The sequence below is a fragment of the Eretmochelys imbricata genome, chromosome 2 (assembly GCF_965152235.1).
Source record: "Eretmochelys imbricata isolate rEreImb1 chromosome 2, rEreImb1.hap1, whole genome shotgun sequence".
NCBI classification, from domain to species: Eukaryota; Metazoa; Chordata; order Testudines; family Cheloniidae; genus Eretmochelys; species Eretmochelys imbricata.
In genome coordinates, this window is record NC_135573.1 from 183,978,510 (window position 1) to 183,994,887 (window position 16,378).

General features: G+C 43.4%; 1 protein-coding gene across 2 annotated transcripts in view; it reads right to left on the reverse strand.

Annotated features, from left to right (window-relative positions):
* STAC (SH3 and cysteine rich domain) overlaps window positions 1-16,378 on the reverse strand; it is a 106,359-nt gene that overhangs the window by 15,051 nt on the left and 74,930 nt on the right. For both annotated transcript variants that reach the window (XM_077809249.1, XM_077809248.1), the window contains 2 exons: window positions 11,051-11,132; window positions 7,161-7,225 (listed from right to left, as the gene is read on the reverse strand). In XM_077809249.1, the coding sequence (XP_077665375.1) occupies window positions 7,161-7,225; window positions 11,051-11,132 (147 nt within the window). The remainder of the gene's footprint in view (window positions 1-7,160; window positions 7,226-11,050; window positions 11,133-16,378) is intronic.

Below are 16,378 nucleotides of genomic sequence, written 5' to 3' on the forward strand. Positions count from 1 at the left end.
TACTCTAGGAACTCACCTGTCCTCCATGAATTCTTGAATATAATTGGAAATAGTTCTCAGATTGCTTCAGCTAGTTCCTTAAGTACCCTAGGGTGAATTTCATCACACCTTGCTGACTTGAATAATCTAAATGTTCTTGAACCTGTACGTCTCTATTTTGGCTTGTGTTCCTTCCCCTTTCTTGTTCATATTAATTGTATTAAGTAGCTGGTCACCATTAGCCTTTTTAATGAAGACCGAAGCAAAATAGGCATTAAACACCACTGCCTTCTTAATATCATCAGTTATAAGTGCTCCTTCCCTTCTAAGTATAGTACCTATGCTTTTCTTTGTCTTTCTCTTGATTTTAATGTATTTAAAGAAACCTCTTCTCATTCCCTTTTATGTTTCTTGCTAGGTATAACTCATTTTGTGCCTTAGCCCTGGTCTACATTACACGTTTAGGTCGAATTTAGCAGTGTTAGATCGATTTAACCCTGCACCCGTCCACACGACCAAGCCTGTTTTGTCGACTTAAAGGGCTCTTAAAATTTATTTCTGTACTCCTCCCCAATGAGGGGATTAGCACTAAAATTGACATCGCTGGGTCGAATTTGGGGGTACTGTGAATGCAATTCGACAGTATTGGCCTCCAGGAGCTATCCCAGAGTGCTCCATTGTGACCACTCTGGACAGCACTATCAACTCAGATGCACTGGCCAGGTAGACAGGAAAAGCCTTGTGAACTTTTGAATGTCATTTCCTGTTTGGCCAGCGTGGCAAGCTGATCAGCAGAGGTGACCATGCAGAGCTCATCAGCACAGGTGACCATGGAGTCCCAGAATCGCAAAAGAGCTCCAACATGGAGGTTGGAGGTACTGGATCTGATCGCTGTATGGGGAGATGAATCTGTGCTATCAGAACTCCGTTCCAAAAGACAAAATGCCAAATATATTTGAAAAAATCTCGCATGCCGCTTCTATGATGAGCTGCATGCAATTCTAGGGGGCGCCTCTACAACTACCCCACCCCTGTACGTGGACTCCTGCCAGGGAGTCTCACGCAATGGGGATGAGGATTTTTGGGACAAGGAAGATGATGATGATGATGAGGTTGAAGATAGCGCACAGCACGCAAGCAGAGAAACCGTTCTCCCCGACAGCCAGGGACTGTTTATCACCCTGGAGACAATACCCTCTCAACCCGGGCTCCTGGACCTTGAAGGCAGAGAAGGCACCTCTTGTGAGTGTACATTTGTAAATATAATACATGGTTTAAAAGCAAGCATTTAATGATTAATTTGCCCTGAAGACTTGGGATGCATTCGCGGCCAGTACAGCTACTGGAAAATTCTGTTAACGTGTCTGGGGATGGAGCGGAAATCCTCCAGGGACATCTCCATGAAGCTCTCCTGGAGGTACTCCCAAAGCCTTTGCAAAAGATTTCTGGGGAGGGCAGCCTTATTGCATCCTCCATAGTAGGACACTTTACCATGGCAGGCCAGCAGCACGTAGTCTAGAATCATTGCATAAGAAAGCATGGCAGCGTATGGTCCTGGTGTTTGCTGGCATTCAAGCAACATCCTTTCTTTATCTCTGTGTTATCCTCAGGAGAGTGATATTATTCATGGTCACCTGGTTGAAATATGGTGCTTTTCTTAAGGGGACATTCAGAGGTGCCAGTTCCTGCTGGGCTGTGTGCCTGTGGCTGAAAAGAAATAATGCCCGCTGTTAGCCACGCGGTGGGGGTGGGATGGGGGTGTGTGAAGCAATCTTCCCAGAGAATTGGGTGTGAGGGGGGGTTTAGTTGGGTTTGTGCTGCATGTTAACCCGAAAACCACAGCCCCTCCTTTTAAATGGCCAACCCAATGGGTGCTTGGTATGGGAAATGAGGGTGCTGCTGTTTGAAACCATTTCCACATATTATGAAGGTTAAAGAAGCCAAAAGACTGTGGCTTACCATGGCTGTCTGCAAGCCGAAATCTGTTGCCCAGCCCTGCATGTGTGATCTCTCACACCAACTGGCAGGCCCTCAATTTAAGAGGCAAAATATGACCTTGTAAAGAAAGCACATGTGCTATGTAATGTTAACAGCTTGGTTCACCATGAAAGAGTCTACCCATTGTTCTCTAAAATGTGTCTTTTTAAATACTACGCTCCCTTTTTTTCCTCCCACAGCTGCAAATGTTTCAACGCTCCCCCTATCATCTCTGTCCCAGAGGCTAGTGCAGATAAGGCGGAGAAAAAAATGCAATTGCAATGAAATGTTCTCTGAGCGCGTGCAGTCCTCCCACACTGAAAGAGCCCAGCAGAATGTGTGGAGGCAGACGATGTCAGAGTCCAGGAAAGCATAAAATGAACGCGAGGACAGGAGAGACACGTGTGAGGATAGATGGCTGGAGCAAGAGGAGCGGTGGTGGCAGTGTGATGAGAGGAGGCAGGAAGCAATGCTGAGGCTACTGGAGGATCAAACTGATATGCTCCGGCGTATGGTTGAGGTACAGGAAAGGCAGCAGGAGCACTGACTGCCGCTGCAGCCCCTGTGTAACCAACCGTCCTCCTCCCCAAGTTCCATAGCCTCCACACCCAGATGCCCAAGAATGCAGGTTGGGGGGGCCCTCCGGGCACCCAACCACTCCACTCCAGAGGACTGCCCAAGCAACAGAAGACTGGCATTCAATAAGTTTTGAAGTGCAGTGTGGCCTTGTCCTTCCCTCCTCCCCCAACCCACCTAGTACTTCCCTCCTCCTCCACCCCTCCTGGGCTACCGTGGCAGTTATCCCCCTATTTGTGTGACGAATTAATAAAGAATGCATGAATTTGAAACAACAATGACTTTATTGCCTCTGCAAGTGGTGATCGAAGGGGGGAGGGGAGGGCGGCTGGCTTACAGGGAAGCAGAGTGAACCAAGGGGGTGGGTTTTCATCAAGGAGAAACAAACAGAACTGTCACACCGTAACCTGGCCAGTCATGAAACTGGTTTTCAAAGCTTCTCTGATGCGCAGCCCACCCTGCTGTGCTCTTCTAACCACCCTGGTGTTGGGCTGCGCGTAATCAGTGGCCAGGCAATTTGCCTCAACCTCCCACCCCGCCATAAACGTCTTCCCCTTTCTCTCACAGATATTGTGGAGCACACAGCAAGCAGTAATAACAATGGGAATATTGGTTTTGCTGAGGTCTAACTGAGTCAGTAAACTGCGCCAGCGTGCTTTTAAACATCCAAATGCACATTCTACCACCATTCTGCACTTGCTCAGCCTATAGTTGAACAGCTCCTGACTACCGTCCAGGGTGTCTGTGTATGGCTTCATGAGCTATGGCATTAAGGGGTAGGCTGGGTCCCCAAGGATAACTCTAGGCATTTCAACATCCCCAACGGTTATTTTCTGGTCTGGAAAGTAAGCCCATTGCTGCAGCCATTCAGACAGACCAGAGTTCCTGAAGATGCTAGCGTCATGTACCTTTCCCAGCCATCCCACGTTGATGTTGGTGAAACATGTCTTGTGATCCACCAGTGCTTGCAGCACCATTGAAAAGTACCCCTTGCAGTTTATATACTGGCTGCCTTAGTGCTCCGGTCCCAAGATAGGGATATGTGTTCCGTCTATCGCCCCACCACAGTTAGGGAATCCCATTGCACCAAAGCCATCCACTATGACCTGCACATTTCCTAGAGTCATTACCCTTGATAGCAGCAGGTCAGTGATTGCACTGGCCACTTGGATCACAGCAGCCCCCACAGTAGATTTGCCCACTCCAAATTGATTCCTGACTGACCGGTAGGTGTCTGGCGTTGCAAGATTCCAGAGGGCTATCTGCCGTTCGCTTGTGAGGGCTGTGCTGTGAGGACTACTCTTATCTTGGTATTCTTGTGCTTCAGGGCAGGGGAAAGCAAGTCACAAAGTTCCATGAAAGTGCCCTTACGCCTGCAAAAGTTTCGCAGCCACTGGGAATCATCCCAGACCTGCAACACTATGCGGTCCCACCAGTCTGTGCTTGTTTCCCTGGCCCAGAATCGGCATTCAACAGCATGAACCTGCCCCATTACCACCATGATGTCCAAATTACCAGGGCCCGTGCTTTGAGAGAAGTCTGTGTCCATGTCCTCATCACTCTCGTCACCGCGCTGCCGTCGCCTCCTCACCTGCTTTTGCAGGTTCTGGTCCTGCACATGCTGCAGGATAATGCGCGAGGTGTTTACAGTGCTCATAACTGCCGCGGTGATCTGAGCGGGCTCCATGCTTGCTGTGCTATGGCGTCTGCAGGAGAGCAGAGTGGCAGCAGAAGCAGTCGTTCGATGATGATGGTTTGCAGCCCTACTGCACCGTCTGCTGCCAGAGCAGGAGAGCAGAGTGGCAGCAGAAGCGGTTGCGTTCCGTCATTCGATGACGATGGTTTGCAGCCTTACTGCACCGTCCGCTGCCAGCAGCACCCAGGACACAACAGCGGCGGCTGAGCTGAGCGGGCTGCATGCTTGCCATGGTATGGCGTCTGCGCGGAAAAAAGGCGTGAAATGATTGTCTGCTGTTGCTCTCACAGAGGGAGGGGCGACCGACAACATGTACCCAAAACCACCCACGACAATGTTTTTGCCCCATCAGGCATTGGGAGCTCAATCCAGGATTCCAATGGGTGGCGGAGACTGTGGGAACTGTGTGATAACTACTGTCATAAATATAAAGGGAAGGGTAAACCCCTTTGAAATCCCTCCTGGCCAGGGGAAAGCTCCTCTCACCTGTAAAGGGTTAAGAAGCTAAAGGTAACCTCACTGACACCTGACCAAAATGACCAATGAGGAGACAAGATACTTTCAAAAGCTGGGAGAGGGAGAGAAACAAAGGGTCTGTGTGTCTGTCTATATGCTGTCTTTGCTGGGGATAGACCAGGAATGGAGTCTTAGAACTTTTAGTAAGTAATCTAGCTAGGTACGTGTTAGATTATGATTTCTTTAAATGGCTGAGAAAAGAATTGTGCTGAATAGAATAACTATTTCTGTCTGTGTATCTTTTTGTAACTTAAGTTTTTGCCTAGAGGGATTCTCTATGTTTTGAATCTAATTACCCTGTAAGGTATCTACCATCCTGATTTTACAGAGGGGATTTCTTTACTTCTATTTACTCCCATTTCTATTAAAAGTCTTCTTGTAAGAAAACTGAATGCTTTTTCATTGTTCTCAGATCCAAGGGTTTGGGTCTGTGGTCACCTATGCAAATTGGTGAGGCTTTTTACCAAACCTTGTCCAGGAAGTGGGGTGCAAGGTTTTGGGAAGTATTTAGGAGGAAAGACGTTTCCAAACAGCTCTTCCCCAGTAACCAGTATTTGTTTGGTGGTGGTAGTGGCCAATCCAAGGACAAAGGGTGGAATATTTTGTACCTTGGGGAAGTTTTGACCTAAGCTGGTAAAGATAAGCGTAGGAGGTTTTCATGCAGGTCCCCACATCTGTACCCTAGCATTCAGAGTGGGGGAGGAACCTTGACAGCTACCCACAGTGCAACGCTCTGAAAGTCGACGCTAGCCTCGCTACTGTGGACACACTCTGCCAACTTAACGCACTTAGTGGAATCGACCGTATAAAATCGCTTCCTAAAAAAATCGACTTCTATAAATTCGACTTAATTTCGTAGTGTAGACATTAGTCTCTCTGATTTTGTCCCTACCTACATGTGCTGTTCTTTTATACTCCTCCTTAGCAATTTGTCCATGTTTCCACTTTTTGTAGCATTCCTTTTTGATTTTCAGGTCATTGAAGAGCTCCTGATGGAGTAATATTGGTCTCTTATTATTCCTCTTATCTTTTCCTTGCATCAGGATAGTTTACAGTTGTCTTTAATATTGTCTCCTTGAGAATCTGTCAGCCCTCCTGAACTCCTTTCTCCCTTAGATAAGGTCCTATGGGAAGAGAATCTCTCCATTCTCTGAGTTTGTTAATATCTTCTTATTTGAAGTCCATTGCCCTTATTCTGCTGTTCCCATTCCTTCTTTTCTTTAGAATTGTGAAATCTATAATTTCATGGTTACTTTCACCCAAATTGCCCACTTCAGATTCACTACCAATTCCTCTCTGTTGCTCAGAATCAAATCTAAAATGGCTGTCCTCCTGGTTCCTTCCTCTACTTTCTGAAATAAAAAGATGTCTCCAATGCAATCCAAGCACTTATTGGAAAATTTGTGTTTTGCCAGTTTATTTTTCTAACAGATGTCTGGGTAAAGTCCTCCCATTACTACCAGGTCTTTTGTTTTGGATATTTCTGTTATTTGTTCTTGAAATGCTTCATCCACCTCCTTGTCCTGATTTGGTGGTCTATAATGGACTCCTACCATGATGTCACCCCTATTTTTTTTTTTTTTTTACCCTTTTGATCTTTACTTTTTTTTTACCCTTTTGATCAGACCACTTTCAGCTGGTCTGCCTCTTACCTCCTCCTGGACTATAGAATAGGTGTATATATTCTTGATGTATAATGCAACACTTCCTTCCTTTTTATCCTGCCTGTCCTTTCTTAAGCCATAATTTAGCTTATGGACTAATACTTTCAGTTCTTTCTGTTTATTCCCCACACTCCTTGCATTTATGTATAGACATCTAAAATGTTGAGCAGATTCCTCCACTGATTTCCTTGTTATTGCTCCTATGGCCCAACTGTAATTTTCCGTGTCTCCTCTCCAGCCCCCTTCCCCTCCAACATCTAGCCCTCTGTTAAAGTCACCTTTTTTATACGACGGGTATAAATTATAAAGAGCTAGCCTGTGCTGATCATGCACAGTGCTGAGTAAGGTGGTACATAACCATGAAAGCCAGAGCTCAAGGAAGGACTGGGCACTCTCCCACCTCAGGAAGGTTTGCCCAGTGTGCTCAGTGAGGGAGACCACTCCTTGCATTCCTTCTCTCCATATATGCCCTCACACAAGGGCCAGGGACAATTTGGCCAAAAGAAACTGCAAAAAGACCAAGATCCTTTTCAAATGATGTCAGACTCTGGATTGTGCAGCACCATTTTTATGCTGTCACAGCTGTAAGACTGCTCCATTGTAATCACATTCACATTGCTCTGGCTCACCTGTCATAATGCTTTTGTTGACCAGGCCAATTTATAATACTCACCCAAGCGTGCTTCTGTAAAAACAAGCCCCTTAAATCAATTAACATTTTCACTATACCCTCACTAAATCTTGGCCCATACCAGGGAGTTTATCCTTTTTGATTCTTCTCCAAAGTCTTCTGTTCCATTTTCTGAGTAGGTAAACACTGAAATAAAACAAAACACATGACATTTTAGGGACAGGTGAAGGCAATTCACCTCCTGAGGCCCGCCTTATATCTCTCTCCCCTAATCCTCCCTTTCTAATTTTCACTACCACTCTCAGTAATGTCCTTCTTTTATTAATCAGTCATTTTGTATTGCAGTAGCACTTATATGCTGCAACCAAGTCAGGGGCCCCATTGTGCTAAGCACTGTACAAAGAAGTAGCACAAGATAGTCCCTGCTTGAAGAATTAACAATCAGAACACACAAAATAAAAGGTGGGAAGGGATACAGGAGAATTGCCCAAGGTCATGCAGCAGGTCAGAGGCGGAGTTGGGAATCGAGCCCAGGTCTCTTGATTCCCAGGCCAATGAGATTCTGGCAGCCTTACTCACACTGCGTAACACCTCACTTTGTGGGTAACTCCACTGAAATCAATGGGTCTACTCAAGCAGAAAGGTCCCACTCAGGGTTAATAAGGGTATCAGAATTTAGCTTAATCTACTGTAATTATTTCATTAGCTGATTTATAACATGCTTCAGGTGCCTTCCCTGCTAACATCAATTGCTTTATTACACTGACTATGTTCCTTCTTCACTCTCTAAGAACAGTTTCCTAATTTTTAGAGAATGGTGTCCCCTACTTTTGGACAAAGCCCATCCATGATTTTAGTAGATGGAACCCATCAACTGTTCTGGGCCTAAGTCACTTTTCTAAGAGTTTAGTCCCAGCATTGGATTGCATTTGTTGTTAGAAAAATAAAAAATACATGACAGAAGTCTCCAAAAGCAGTCCAAGCCAGTGATTGTTCTATGTATTGTTGTCTCCCTTCTCTGTGATTTAGTTTCATACTTTCAGAATAATAAAAGCCAAGAAGCCAGTGCACTCCTGCTGAATCTCTCTCTGCCTCCCCAGTGACATAGCAAGACAAGGTCAGTAAGGTAATATCTGTTTTTGGGCCAACTTCTGTTGGTGAGAGAGACAAGCTTTTGAGCTCACACAGAGCTCTTCAGTTCTGGAGAAGAGCTCTGTGTAAGTTCAAAAGCTTCTCTCTGTCACCAACAGAAGTTGGTCCAATAACAGAAAGGATGAGTGAGGTAATATCTATCTAGACTTACATCATTCATAATGTGAAAAAGCTTTACAAAATTTTAGAGTGCATTTCTGACCTGAAAAGTCGACTGACTAAATATAACTTTTTTGTTCATCAGATTGGCTACCTCTGTGTATTCAGGGTAATTTCTGATTTCTCCTTTCAGAAAAATAAAATCTTACTACTATTTTTTACTCTGGTCAGCAATGCAGAATCAGCTGAGTGCGTGAGCATGGTTCTATTTCCGGTGCATTGACAGAACTGAACACTAAGTGTGCTCCTTCCTGGAGATTGTTTCCTATACCTGAATCAGGTACATCTACACACACTCACTGATGGCATGGGACTGCACAGATGTCTTTTACAGAATAATTTGGCTTGCAGAACTTTTATTACTGGTAATAATGCATGCAAAGTAATGAGCCCAATTGACTGGTGGAGACCAGGGTGAGTTTACAGAGTTGGCGGTTAGAAAATCCATCTTTTTATTTGTAAACTAAGCACACTTGATATTGTTATGCTTTAGCACTGTAGAGAATTAATTTCCCCTTGAAATTATTGCAATGAATCTATAGAAATGAATAAACTAGCCCATGTATGCTGTGTCTCCTAGACTTCTCCATAGTGTGTTCCTCTTGCTGTTTCCCTATTGCATAAACCCTATTGCATAAACTGACACAAATCTGCATTTTTCTAAAACATTCCTTGAGGAAGGCTGGGAAAAATAAAACACATGGGGCCTGATTCATTGCTGTGTTACTCTAGCTTTATGGTGTAGTAACATCATTTAGAATCACTGAAGTTATTATCCCTTGTAAAGCGGGAGCAATGCAATGGTGAATAACACCCCAAGAATATTTTTAAATGAGTTCATTAAACTTTTAATCTCTGTTTAACTCATGCTCTTTGAATATTACTGGGAGACATGTAAAAGTAAAGGTCATAGCAACTATGGGGTTCATCTCTACACAAACCAGAAATTCATCTGTTTGCCCTTGCAGCCGTAGGAAAACCATGTGAGAACTCTGACAGCATGAAAAGAGTCTTAGCATTTCCATCATTAGCACAAAAAACACAGACAGTTTATTAAAATCCACCAAGAGGAAATATTTGGAGCAATTGCTGCATAATTTATACACTAGGCCTCTGAAGGATGGATCGAAAAAGAAAGTCGATGCCGATCAAAGGAATCATTAATGTGCTGAGGAAGTTATTTGGAGGTTTGGCACATGCTGAGTTCTTTAAACTGATCTCTTTGAGCAAGTTTCTTGAGGCCTCTAAGTCATGCAGATCCCATAGAAAAGTTTCTTACAGGCTCCAAAAAAAAAAAAAAAAAAAAAAAAAAAAGGAGGTAAGTGATGAAAAAAAAGCGATCTGAAAACCTCAGGGGAAAAATGAAACTCAGGTAGAATGGATTCTTTGCAGCTGGCCAGGTTGAGTTACAGTTCCAAGTGCTCAAGTGAGGTGGAAAATCCCCCCTCAGCATGTAACCCACCCATCAGGAGGAGGTGGGTGCCACTGATGGGTGGGCCACATGCTGAGAGGGAGGAAAAGGACTGAAACCAGAGATGTGAAATGAAAGGGTCGGAATGAGGAGCAGGGAGAAGTCTGGGAAGGAGGTAAAATGGGAGGTGGGGGTGGGAAAGGACAACTACATTCGACACCTGACCACTATAAAACTTACTAGCCATATGCCAAAACCAATGGGGGATCTGCACTGTGGAGGAGGTGGATGTTGGGGTTCAAAGAAGAGAGGTCCATTCGCTGTGGCTTGTGTTTCCCTCGGATCCAGCCAGTCTGCCCCTGCCTGAAGTTTGGGAATACTAATTCTTCTTGGTGGTATTGGTGAGCCTCGGTGCAACAACTCCTCCACTCCTGGCTTATAGGGTTACTGGGTGCCCCGAAGTTCTTTCTACACACAATCTTTCTATTGCCAGGGCTGAACTGGAGCCCAATGGACACTGCAATTTCGCAACTCAGTGTTCCAAGCTCCTGGCTAAGACTCTGTCACTGCACACACGGAAGTCTTCATCACTGGGCTGCCAGTGATGGAGTTACCTCATAACAATTACAACAGTACAAGAACATTACATTCAGATTCAAAAAGAGGACAAAGGATTTGGACTATTAGTGTTATTTATGATTTGTACTACAGTAGCACCAAAAGGCCACATCTGAGATCAAGACCCATTGTGCTGGGCCTGGTATGGAACACATGTAACAGACTCTCTCTGCCCTGATAAGCTAATAGTCTAAGTAGACGAGACAGACAAAAGGGTGGGAGGAGAGGAAGTATAATCATCCCCATTTTACAGGTGGGGAATTGAGGAGAACAGACATTAAATGACCAGCCTAAAGTCTCACAAAACATACAGGAAGTCTGTACCAGAGGCAGGGACTGAACCCAGATATGCTGAGTGCCTGTCCACTGTCACCTAAATCTGGTCATAGTGGGTATGGAAAATCAGTCCCCACAGGCCATTAGGAGCCAAGTAAATATGCAACACTGGTAAAGAGACCTTCCCAGACTCCTGTTCCCAACCCCTTGGCCAAAACTCTTCCTTAACTCAATAAACGAATAAACTCCCTTAAGGACATAAGAAAGGTCCACATTGGGCCAAATTCATCCCTCATGGATTCCACTTGTGTGGGCCAAGGTAGTGGAATAATTACACCAGTCATTTAGAAGAATATTTTTGTGCATCTGAAAATACTAGATGGTCCAGAACTCACCACTGTTGCTGCGTTTCCTGTTTATATCAAACATGCTTCCTGAACCATCTGCTTCCTCAGGAACTTCTGCCAGGTCTGAAGTCTATGAGGAAAGAGAGGATGAATGGGACAAAATAAGGAAGAAAGTGGATAATGAGGTGAAATAAAATCACACAGGAGCATTAAGTGAAAGCAGCAGCTTGGTGTTTTGAGGGTGGAGGGGGTCAACATGAAGAGATTTGCTGATAACATGATATCCAATGGGGCAGTTCAAATTCTTAATGGGAAGCAGCAGGAAACCCAAATGAATGCCAGTTCTAGTATACAACAGATTTCTGGACAGCAGAAGAAGTTGGGGTTTAGGAGTTAATAAAAAAAGGTTGGTATCTGTACAGAGTAGCTATTTTTTGGTGCTTGTAAATCTTTATTTGCAGTTACACTTCATAACACTATAACAATTCATTAACCATTTATTAAAACATATATAATTCATTTATTAAGGTTTTAGAAACAGTTTAGAAACATATCCTTAAGAGGAAGTCTGACCTTAATTTCTCCAATTTGCTATGGAAGAAAGCTCAGGAGCGTGAAAGACCTACTGAAATTAGTCACATAATCACTGCACCTAATTTCTTCGCTGGTATAATTAAAAAATTGAAAGCTAAATACCTTTGTTACACTTATTTTATGTATTAGTTGTACTGCAGTAGTGCCTAGAGGCTCCAATCAGGATTAGTGCCCCCATGGTACTAGGTGTTGTACAAACATAGAGGACAATCCAGTTCCAGGCTTCAAAAGTATATAGTCTAAGGGCCAGAGTCCGATATCATTACTTGTGTTGAGTAGCACCTTTCTGCATGGGTAGCTACATTGGAGTAAGGAGCTACTCTAGATAAAGTCATCAGAATCTGACCCTCTGAACCTTCAGATTCTGAGTTCAACATGCTCATCTACTTTGGGGATTATTTTTAAAACATCTCTATAAACTCAGGAGTTTTCTGATGCATTTTCTAGTCTGAAAACCTATTTCCTTTTGTATATTCCTAAGGTTTGTTTATTTCTTGATAACATCTTTTTAAAGTGCTTTTGAGGATTTCATCCTACCATTTAATTTCTTCATGATACGGTGTAATTATACTGTACACACAAGTAAACTAACTGCTTTGCAAGCCTATGCTTGGGTCACAAGAAGAAAAGACAAAAAATGTGCTCCAGCTAACTTTAAAGCTCACCATCAATGATGTGGCTTTCTTCAACAATTTTCTAAATCTTGTTTTCTGTCACATGTTTATAGCAAAGCTTCTCGCTCATAGACTTTAAGGGCAGAAGGTACCATTGTGATCATCTAGTCTGACCTCCTGCCTATTGCAGGCCACAGAATCTCACTCACCCCCATCTGTAGTAGAACCATAATCTCTGGCTGAGTTACTGAAGATCTCAAATAATGATTTAAAGACTTCAAGTTACAGAGAATCCACCATTTACTCTAGTTCAAACCAGCAGGTGACCCGGGCCCCAGGCTATAGAAGAAGGCAACAAGCACCCAAGGTCTTTGCCAATCTGACCAGGGGAAAAATTCCTTCCAAATATGGCGATCAGTTAGACCCTGAGCATGTGGGCAAGACCCACCAGCCAGACACCTGGAAAAGAATTATCTATAGTAACTGAGAGCCCTCCTCATCGAGTGTCCGGTCTCTAGCTGCTGGGGCTACTTGCTACAGCAATCGCACATGGGCCACATTCCATTGTAGGCAGTCTCATCATGCCACCCTCTCCATAAAACCTATCAAGCTCAGTCTTGAAGACTACTAGGTTTTTTTGCCTCCACTGCTCCCCTAGGGAGGCTATTCCAGAACTTCACTCCTCTGATGGTTAGAAACCTTCAACTAATTTCAAGTCTAAACTTGTTGATGGTCAGTTTATAGCCATTTGTTCTTGTGTCAACATTGGCCCACAACAAATAACTCCTCTCCCACCCTGGTATTTATCCCTCTGATCTATTTATAGAGAGCAATTGTATCTCCCCTCAGTCTTTGTTTGGTTAGGCTAAACAAGTCAAGCTCCTTGAGTCTCCTTTCATAAGGTAGGTTTTTCCATTCCTTTGATCATCCTAGTAGCCCTTTTCTGCACTTGTTCCAGTTTGAATAAATCTTTCTTAAACATGGGAGACCACAATTGCACATAATATTGCAGATGAGGTCTCACCAGTGCCTTGTATAATGGCAATAACACTTCCCTGTCTCTACCAGAAATACCTTGCCTGATACATCCTAAGATTTCATTAGCCTTTTTCACCTTGGCAGCTAATAGTCATCCTGTGATCAACCAATGCACCCAGATCTTTCTCCTCCTCTGTCACTTCCAACTGTTACATCCCCAGTTTATAGCACAAATTCTATACTTACCTACATGCCTCCAGTTTCCATCCAGGACACACCACACAATCCATTGTCTACAGCCAAGCTCTAAGATACAACCGCATTTGCTCCAATCCCTCAGACAGAGACAAACACCTACACGATCTCTATCAAGCATTCTTACAACTACAGTATCCACCTGCTGAAGTGAAAAAACAGACTGACAGAGCTAGAAGAGTACCCAGAAGTCACCTACTGCAGGACAGGCCCAACAAAGAACATAACAGAACACCACAAGCTGGCACCTTTAGCCCCCAACTAAAACCTCTCCAACGCATCATCAAGGATCTACAACCTATCCTGAAAAATGATCCCTCACTCTCACAGATCTTGGGAGACAGACCAGTCCTCGCTTACAGACAGCTCCCCAATCTGAAGCAAATACTCTCCAGCAACCACACACCACACAACAAAATAACTAATCCAGGAACCTATCCTTGCAACAAAGCCCGATGCCAACTCTGTCCACATATTTATTCAAGTGGCACCATCATAGGACCTAATCACATTAGCCACGTCATCAGGGGCTCGTTCACCTACACATCTACCAATGTGATATATGCCATCATGTGCCAGCAATGCCCCTCTGCCATGTACATTGGCCAATCCGGACAGTTTCTACACAAAAGAATAAATGGACACAAATCTGACATCAGGAATCATAACATTCAAAAACCGGTAGGAGAACACTTCAGCTTCTCTGGCCACTTAGTAAAAGATTTAAGGGTGGCAATTTTTCAACAGAAAAGCTTCAAAAACAGACTCCAACGAGAAACTGTTGAGCTTGAATTAATATGCAAATTAGATACCATTAACTTGGGTTTGAATAGAGACTGAGAGTGGCTGGGTCATTACACATATTGAATCTATTTCCCCATGTTAAGTCTCCTCACCCCTTCTTGTCAACTGTCTAAATGGGCCATCTTGATTGTCACAACAAAAGTTTTTTTCTCCTGCTGATATAGCTCATCTTAACTAATTAGCCTCTTACAGTTTGTATGGCAACTTCCACCTTCTCTGTATCTATATATCTCTTCTTACTATATGTTCCATTCTATGCATCCGATGAAGTGAGCTGTAGCCCACAAAAGCTTATGCTCTAATAAATTTGTTAGTCTCTAAGGTGCCACAAGTACTCCTGTTCTTTTTGCAGATACAGACTAACACTACTCTGAAACCTGGCTACTACTCTGAAACCTGTCACAAATTCTTGTTAGTCCTTAAGTTCATGACCTTGCACTTTACACTATTAAATTTCAACCCATTTCTATTATTCCAGTTTTCAAGGTCATCCATCTCTTTTTGTATGATATTCTGTTCCTTCTCATTATTGGCAATACCTCCCAACTTTTGCAATTCACAAATTTTATTAGCACACTCCCACTTTTTGTGCCAAGGTCGTGAATGAAAATGTTAAAGGTTTAAATGCTTGAAAGATGAAAAATGAAATTTGTTTTCCTGTAAATATATTCCACCTTTATACACACATTAATTGTTATTGCAGGGTTGCTTATAAATGTAAGGCTGTTGGCACTGATCTGTTAGAGCAAAAAACCAACCGACCAACCAACCCAACAGCATTAAAACACGTGCCTGGAATAAAAGTTATTTGGACTTTACAAACATACCAAATAAAATAAACCAGATAATGAATTAATTAACTTTTATAGTGCCTTTTTAATGGCAGCTGTATAACAAAACATATAAGGCTGGGTTAGCCATAATGTCTGAGTCAAATCACAATGTGATTAATTCCATTTGGCTTTGCTAAATTTCTCAGCACTTTCAGTTGGACACAGTATTTTCGTCACTTCTTTTCCTGAACTGTTGTTTAGAGCTACTTTGCTCTGTCAGTCCCCAACTCAGGAACACATCCTTAGCCATGGGACTTAACAGGGAGCTGGCGGGACTGAAAATCATTTTGTTATCTTGTCTCCCTTGCCAACACCCTGCCCTCCTGTTTGTCCCATCCACCTCTTATGGCTTGTCTTTTAGACTGTAAGCATTTCTGGGCAGGAGCTGTTAGTTATTATATATTTTTACTGTGCCTTACACAATGGGGTCCCAACCTGGTTGAGGCCTTTAGGCTCTATCGCAATATAATTGTTAAGTGATAAGAATACTGTGTAAAGTGGGGCAAACTATGGGGAATGTCACAGGCTGAACATGGACTTCCTAGCTCTTAGGTGGAAAACAGACATCGTTGAAAGAAATCCCAGATCACAGTTATTTTTCAACAGTTTGCAAAGGCTGGATCCCTGGATTTCCCACCAACTAGCTTCAAGACTTAACCTTCAGCAAATGTAACCCATCATTTTGGCGCATTCAACACCAGACTCCTGCATCTCTGTAATGATTAAAAAGCCTTTGGCTCCATACACTGACAGTGTTGCACCTGAGGTGAGAATATCCTGCTATAATGAAATGTTTTGCTGAATATTGTGTCAGTGCCATAACAATCTCTGCATTATGGGCCTGATCCAGAGCCCACTGAAGTTAGTGTGTGTCTTTCCACTGACATCAATGAGCTTTGGATCAGGCCCTATAGGACAAATACTCTCACTTTGAAATACAAAGCCTCACTCCGAAAGAATTGATCCATCAAACCCTGAAGGAAGACTGGTGCCAAGTTTACATTACCTCAAACAATTTCCCCATATAAATATGCGCTAGAGGATTACATTTTGAGGGAAGCAGTGAAGTGATAGGTGCTCAGTTCAGAGCATATGCCTACCTTCCATTTATGGTCATTCAAGAAACCAGGCCAAAATCACCTAGAGGGACATGCAGATTCTAGATGTTATTGTGACATTGGTCTCAATAAGGTCATAAAAGCTGTATTCCTTCCTGCTTTGCATCTATTACCCACTTCACTGTAGCATAATCACAGCTGGCACATTGGGCAAACCAGGCACATCATTCACAACCTCCA